General features: G+C 33.2%; 1 protein-coding gene and 2 pseudogenes across 1 annotated transcript; 2 read left to right on the top strand and 1 right to left on the bottom strand.

Annotated features, from left to right (window-relative positions):
* The first annotated feature begins 2024 nt into the window (after positions 1–2024).
* LOC104704800 (B3 domain-containing protein At2g16210-like) lies at positions 2025–4505 on the top strand (annotated as a pseudogene).
* A 564-nt stretch (positions 4506–5069) lies between these two features.
* LOC104704799 (F-box protein At2g15640 pseudogene) lies at positions 5070–6188 on the top strand (annotated as a pseudogene).
* Positions 6189–7466: 1278 nt separating this feature from the next.
* On the bottom strand, positions 7467–7972 carry LOC109125650 (uncharacterized). The gene has a single exon (XM_019227732.2). The coding sequence runs from the start codon at positions 7970–7972 to the stop codon at positions 7658–7660; it is 315 nt and encodes a 104-aa protein (XP_019083277.2). The 3' UTR covers positions 7467–7657.
* Between the last annotated feature and the right edge of the window lie 29 nt (positions 7973–8001).

Here is an 8001-nt window from a genome sequence, read left to right as displayed (position 1 = left end):
ACTTTAAATATGTCAAAGATCACATTTGTTATAATACTTGGTAACCAAGTTTGTTTGTTATTTAATAAATCTCATAATTATATGATATAATTTTATACCAATTAACACCATAATTATAAGACATGCAATCAAATAATTTGCGTTAAAAATACAGCTTAAAATTTGGTATAATCTTATATAGTATGAAGATTTATATTATAGTTTACATTTTTTGTTTTTTCCAACAAATAGAGAAATAATAGAAAATATTAAATTAATGTATAATATCTTTTTTAATATTACAGTAATTTATAGCAGAATAATAAAAGGGGAAAAAAATTAGACGTTATAGTGGCTCGAACTTGAGACATCACAACATTTTTTATATTGAAAACCCCTTGAAAAGAAAAGATAAACATTTCATCTTAAAGGTATAACTTAGCTTCTCAAAATTATAGAAAACTGATGAGAATTTTTTTCCATGTAAAGATAAATTATTAAAAGAAAGCAACTTCCATTTATTTGGTCGAACGAAACATTAAAACTAAAACTCAAAACAGAGCTGGCTGTAAAAAGAAGAAACACACATATATCATTTTCTATTTTTATATTGGACTAAAACAAATCAGAAGAAATTTAGGATTATATGGATTAAGAAAAAAAAGAAAAAACAACCATCATAATTCAGAACAAAAAAAATATATGAAGTAATCGGATGAGTATAGTATTATATTTATAGGGAATATTGTGTTATCTAAATTAGGTTTTGGGAATTAAATAGTTTGTTATTGTTTCCTAAAATTTCTGAAATAATAAAAATTTAGAAAATATTAAGTTGATTACGATTTCTGAAAAGGAAAACAGATATATGCTGATATTCTCTTCATTTAAACATTAAATGCTCACGATTTTATTTTTAAAGAATATTAAATATAATTGTATATCCAACTGTTTTAAAGTAGGGACCACATCCTTAATTGTGTTAAATTGATTTGCCGGAAATATATCTCAAAATATAAAACCAAATCAAATTAGTTTACATATCCACAATTTAAATTTAATAGTTTGATTATTATGGTAACAACTTTAAGGGAATTCCTAAAATATGGTTATTATTAATTTATTTATTTGATTTCGTTTAAGAAAATTAAAACTAAGATATGAATCTAGTTGTTACTCTTTTTAAAATAGTTATTATTATTAATTTATTTAATGTCGTTTTTTCCATTTTTTAAATTGATTAAATTTGTCATAACTACAATGGCATTTGGATGTAATTTCTTACAAAACAAAGGTTAGTTTGTTAAACTACTTCTCTTTTAATAGTAGGGATCATATGGTATAATATTCAATCTTTGTTTTGTATTTTTGATTAGTTTTCAATTTTTAAAAACTTAATTAATAGTTTCATTCATAATTAGTAAGATAGAGAAAGTGTATTATTAATATTTTTGGAAACTAATAGTAATTGTTTATTTTTTTTGGTTAATTTCTCATTTTGACCTTTAATGTGAAATTTTAAAATAGTCTTAAAAGACCAGTGACATTTGATGTAAATACTTACAAAAAATGAGAATTTTTTTTTTGTCAACCATTAGGCCACTACATGCCGACCCATTAGCCTAATCTCTACATTCGTAGGGAGCGAGATTCGATCCCTGGTGTGATGGTGCCTTGTGCATTAAAGACTTACCTCTGGCCACTGCACTAAAGTCACTTCACAAAAAAAAAAATGAGAACTTTATAAAAGAGTTTCCAACTACTCCTTGGTTTTAATTGGATAATAATAACATTTTCTTCATAATTTAAAGCACATTAGAGTTATGTGTGATATACAAAAATCACATGATGTCACATTGTACTTATTTTTCAGCTCTAGTTTTAACTACTTTGACTGAATTAGTTCCATGACAAATTCTCGCAGAAAATTCAAGAATACTTGCTCTGCTCATTACAAAACAAAGAGAAAGAGAGTGTGAGAGACACGAGAAGAGGTTGAAGGAACAAAGCTTGTGTGTGAGTGTGACCTTCCTTGAATCAGAGAAATGGCTAGGAACGCTGATTACCTTCGGTGCTTACAAGAACGCAAGAATGAAGGCTTCTTCTATTAGGGATACAATATCCCACATTGGAAGCTGAGTAGAATCTTAAGTGGTATATATAATATATGGGCCTCTCCACTCATTGCCAATTGGTTTTGAGTTGGAAGCCCACAATCTAATATCTTCAAGGCTGTTCAGAGTGTAGAATGTTGCTTCCGAAAACATGGTAACAATGTTCTAAACTCTTCTTAGTTCGTAAATTTGGTGATTTATTGCAAGCTTAGTATGGAAAAGTTGAAACTTTTGGTTCTCTGTAGCAATGGGTCTTGTCTTAAATGTTGAATCTTGTTAGCTAAGTTTGAAAAGGCTGAAACTTTTGGTTCTCTGTAACAGTGGGTCTAGTAGAATCTCTTCACCAGTTCACCTACGGACAGTCGTCTCCCACCCCGGATTCGTTTTGGGGACGGATACCTGACGGGGACAGAACTGAAACGTTTCTCTGCCGTTTAAGAGAAATCAGAGACGGCAACCAAAAACAGGAAACGGGGTAAACAGATACGGGAACGTCTCCAAGTCATTTCTAAGATAATTTAAGTGCCCCCTTTTTAGAATAGGCAATTTAACTATTTTTTATAAAAAAAAAACTCAAACAAAAAAGAGGAATTAAAGGGCATATTCTAGGGTATAAGGCTTTTATATAAACGATTCACTGCATTGTGCCCTTGTGTGCAGAGCCGGCCAAAGTTACAAGCAAGCCAAGCTGGTGCTTGCGGCCGCCAAAATAATATGTATTTAATCAGTCTAATTTTTATGAAAGAGTCATTAGTTCTACTGGAAACATACTTCTAGTAAAAGGACCAGGTCACAGTTTCGAACCACACATGGTTCATTTTTTACATTTTTCTTTTTTTTTTAAAAATAGGCATTTTCTTTTTTTTGGCTTGCAGCCACCAAAATCTCAGCACCGGCTCTGCCTGTCTGTCTAGTGTCTTATATTCTTCCATCTTCACCAGTTCACCTCTTCTAGTTTTCTCTTGATCTCTTCACGTTCACGTGTACTAGATTTAAGACTATTCACTGCCCTGCGCCCTTGTCTAGTGCCTTATATTCTTCAATCTTCACCAGTTCACCTCTTCTAATTTTCTCTTGATATGTTTTTGATTGTTATTTAAGACTATTTTTTTGAGACTTATAGTTATAATTATTATATTTATGTTGAGACTTATATTTATAATTTTCTTATGTTATTGAAGTGCTCATGCCGCACCCGTATCTATTAGTTTTTACTTTGCCGTTTTCCGTCCCCGTTTCCCTACCCGATTCCTGTTCCCGTATCCGTTTCAGTGCAACATAGGTCTAAAATAACTCATTGATTCTTGTCACTTTGTTGCTTCCCTTACATCTCTGTCTGAATGAGTGGATCTATGCTTTGTAATATTCGGCATTGTTTCTTGATCTGAATGAGATTTGTCCTCTGTTCGTTACAATTGTCTTGTTAGATTTTCATTTGTATGTAATGGTTCATGGTAAAATTTTGAAACTTTAGACTCAAATACTTGATGAGATGTAATAACAAGTTCACTGATGTTTCATTGTAGTTACAAAAAACCAAGCGAGCATTTCCTCATGACTTTGTGAGAAGCTTCTCTGACAAAGAGCTCTCATTTAAGATGAAGATAAGAACACATTGGGGACGCTCTTGGGAAGTAGCAATATCCAAAAACCCGAGATTCTACTTCATGGAGAAGTCTGGTTGGGAGAAGTTTGTGAAGGACAATGCCTTGGGACACAGTGAATTTCTTACATTCACTCACAATGGAAACATGAGTTTCACTGTTAGCATCTTCAAATAAGACGGCAAGGAGATGCTCCAACCTTCACAGTCCAGAGCATCCTTGGCTTCTTCTAGTAAGATTTGCTTTTCTGACTATGAAACAGTGAACCATATTAAGACATCAAATAATTCTTTTACTTTTGATGATAAAACAGGTCGGATAAAAACAGAACAAAGAAGAGGTAGCGCCTACAATGATGTCAAGAAGGAAGAGGTGGTGTCTCCTGAGTTGAGTAATCGTGGCCCAACAAGAGAAGCTGAATCAAATGGAGGATAAAAGTACAAAACGAAGCTCAGCTTTGGGAAGAAGAAAGCTGAGGAAACCCAAAACTCCAAGAGAAGTGAGAAAGTGGTTAGGGCCAGGAGGGATTCTGCAGCTGCCTCTTCGTCTTTGGTTGCAGAATTCACCATCTTATTCAAGAAAGCATATATCTCATATACCTGGTAAAGATAAGAAAAACCAAGAGTCCATGTATAAGGCATTGGTTTTTTACAAAAAAACTGATATGAATCAAAAATATGTATTTTTGTGTGTGTGTTTCAGAGGATCCCGGGTTCTTTTGCAAAGGATCATATGCCGGAGGAGAAGACAATGTTCAAGATCCATCACGAGCTTTGGGAAGAAATCCTGGAATTTGGTTTATCTATAGTGAGGTTTAAACCAAACGAGCTGCTTTTCGTTGTCTTTCAACCCCTAAGAGGAGACTCACTGATGATGGATGAATGTATATGAGGGGTACTGTCTTGGATGCTACGGAGTACTTAGTAAAAGAAACTTTTGTGTTTATTAGTTAGTGTTGTCTTAAGTATTGTGTCTTGAACTTATCTTATGTGACTTCGTAGCCTAACGATTATCAAAATCAGTATATGACATATGTACTGATAGTAACTTTTATTGGCAATGCACAATAAAACTGCAAATCTCCACAATAAACTCACTGATATGCAATGTGATTAAACCAAAATTTGGAAAGGTTTTCTTTAAAAATGCCTCTTTCCTTAAAAGAAATAACTTTTTATTATTAAAAATTGTTTCAAAATAAAAAAATTTCATTTTTTTAAAATTTTAACAAGAAAACTACAGTTAGAATAAAGAAACTTATTACCGACGTTAAATAAGCCCATTAACAAGTTTCTTTTGTAGATAGTATTAGCTAGGGTTCTCTAGGTCTTAATATGTTTTTATCATCTCTCTTTCTTCGTTTGATCGCATACAATGAAGAAGTCATCATCTCCCATATCACTGATTAATTATCTCATACTGGAGATCTTGTCGAGATTGCCTTCAAAGTCAGTCGCGAGGTTTCATTGCGTATCGAAGCTATGGGATTCAATGTTGGGTAGTCCATATTTCAAGGAGCTGTTCATGACCAGATCCTCGGCTAAGCAGCGTCTCTTATTCGCCATCCACGAAAACGGTGTGTGGAGCTTCTTCTCGTCACCTCAGTCGTCGTCGACTCTTGTAGCAGACGCCGAATTTCATGTGAAGTTCTCTCCAAAAGATCTAAAGATCTCTTATTGTGCTGACATAAGAAAATTTTCATGTGGCTACGCCTCTGGCTTGCTCTATATGTATGGTGATCGATACGAAGCTAGACCTGTGAAATGTAACCCCATCATAGGACGGTATGCGATCTTACCTAATCGGTATACTTACAGAAGGGCTTATAGCTTTTTTGGGTTTGACCCGATTGACAAACAACATAAGGCATTGTCCATGGCTTATCCATTTGGTCCTGGTCATCATAAAATTCTTACATTTGGAGATGGAGATATGATGATCACGTTATAACATCTGATAATGTGATAGTTTGCTTCGATCTTAGGTCCGAGAAATTCACCTTTATCAACGTAGAATTTTTTTGTAATCAATTGATAAACTACAAGGGCAAATTAGCAATGATTTATTGGGATGATGATGACGACTACACAGATGACGACACTAAGCCCATTAATGAGTTGGAACTGTGGGTTGTAGAGGATCTTGAGAAAAAGAAATGGTCAAAATATACCTACACTTGAGCGCTGATAAATTCTTCTGTCATCACGTTTCCGTCGTTGGAGCGACCGCTTCCGGTGAAATAGTTTTTTCGATGTACAAGTATACACCTAAAGAACCGTTTTATGTTTTGCACTTCAATCCCGAAAAGGAACACTCTCCAACCTGTTGAGATCCAATGTTTTGGTGAAGAAGTTAAGAACTGTTGTAGCGTTCTCACTTTTCTAAACCACGTAGAGGATCTTGACGTTAACGACATAAACTACTCAAATCAGTACATCCTCCATTGGAGAAGGCAGAATATATGGGACCATCAGATTCAGAATCAGACTGATCAGAAGGGACAAGGAGAAGAAGATAGAGACAAGATTGGAGTTAGGTGAAATCAATTGGCTTGTCATTTTTCTTTTGTCAACCTTGTTTATGCGTTTATACTCTTTGATATATAGCTTTTCATTTTCCTATTTTGATTAATCAAGTCCGATTATCCTATCTTCGTTTTTATAGCTCCTACATGAGCTGCTTTTATGAAGGTCATATTATTTTTTGGTCGCACTCAAACTTCTAAAAAGTTTGTTCATCTATTCCTGCTTTTGTTTTGTTTGCAAGGTGCGGATGAGTATACTTGAAGCCATTTATAAATTTGAAACTTTGGTTTCTGTATATGTCTTTGCTTTCGTTTTTGTTTGAAGTTATATATACTAAGAAACTGACTTGTGTAGTTGTGTGTTGCCACATAGGAAAGTGTAAACTTGAAATGAGTAATATTATTAAACAACGTTTTGGAGTGGAAACTTGATTATAATTCTTTAATTGCACCTCCTTTTTATTTTATTTTATAAATTTATTTTCTTGGGCCTTTATGTTTTCATCTTTGTCCCTCTAATGGTATTATTTATCTATTGTTATAGCTGCATTTCAATTAATATTGATGTTTCTATAGAGTCAAAAGGATTCAAAATTTTCGAACAACTATTTTCGACTCCTAATATTACTCTTCTTTTGCCTTGTTTGAAAAACAGTTCTAAAATCATAGTTTTATACGTAAAGTTGGAGTTTCACTTCAACTTTGTTCTAAAATCATAGGTTTATACATGGCTTATATCTTCACCATCCTCTGTTCGATACCATAAATCTATATATAATCTAAGCTAGTGACAAACCCAATAAAAAATACCTTGAAGAGATGAATGATGCGGATCAATAAATAAATAAATTCTAAATTTTAACGAAGATTAATGAATCAATATCAAAATGAGAAGCTTAAAAAAACGAAGAACTTCAAAATCAAGATCGAAGAACTTCAATTTCTTCAAAATCAGTAAGTTAGTTTCGTTTCTTTGCCTAATCATCCCGCACTTTGAAACAATAATAAGTTATAATTACGTCGTTATAGCCTGATTTTTTTTATAGTTATATATAACATTGCAAATTTTATTATGATTTGTGTCATCACTTGAAACCATATTTTTTTATTTGAAAGAGGATTTTCCTTAATTTTTACTTATGGGCGAATGTTTTTCTTCTCCTAGAACCATATACATATACTTAATTACAATAACCTTATGTTTTTTTTTTGTTTGGTCAAAGAGACTAATTGTCGGATATCAGATTAGTCAAATTTCCAACTAATTGTCGGATTCACATATAAACACTGACACAACTATATCAAAGACGGTAATAAAAACGACAAAGCAAGTCTACAGATGATAAATCCATAAACGGAATATTAAATTTTTTGACAACATAGCTATATATTACCGAGGACGATCGAGAAGAAGAAGAATGTCATTTTTACGATCTTCAAAGAGAATACATATCGGAGAGTGCTTTAAGGACCTTTAGCTTCAACTTCAATTGCACAATATAATCAACGGTCTTTAATAAAAGAAGATCCGGGTGGTTGCATCTTACCCCTCCCGGTATCAGTATTTGGAGCCTCCTCACCTTCATTTGGAGCAACCCGGATCCATGACTCGTTTTGTTGTTGTTCTTCTTCTTATTATTCATCGTGTGCTTCATTCCCATCCTCTTGTATTTCTTCGACTCTTCCATTGCCTTTTTGTTTAATGACAACACTTTGAAGTTGTGATGCAAACGAACGTGCGGGTGGTACATATTTATATAGAGTCTTGATTCTAAATCAG

This window comes from Camelina sativa, chromosome 7 (assembly GCF_030686135.1).
Source record: "Camelina sativa cultivar CO46 ecotype springtype chromosome 7, ASM3068613v1".
In the NCBI taxonomy this organism is placed as follows: domain Eukaryota; kingdom Viridiplantae; phylum Streptophyta; class Magnoliopsida; order Brassicales; family Brassicaceae; genus Camelina; species Camelina sativa.
Note: the sequence above shows the minus strand (reverse complement) of the source record. Positions and strands in the feature narration are given on the sequence as shown.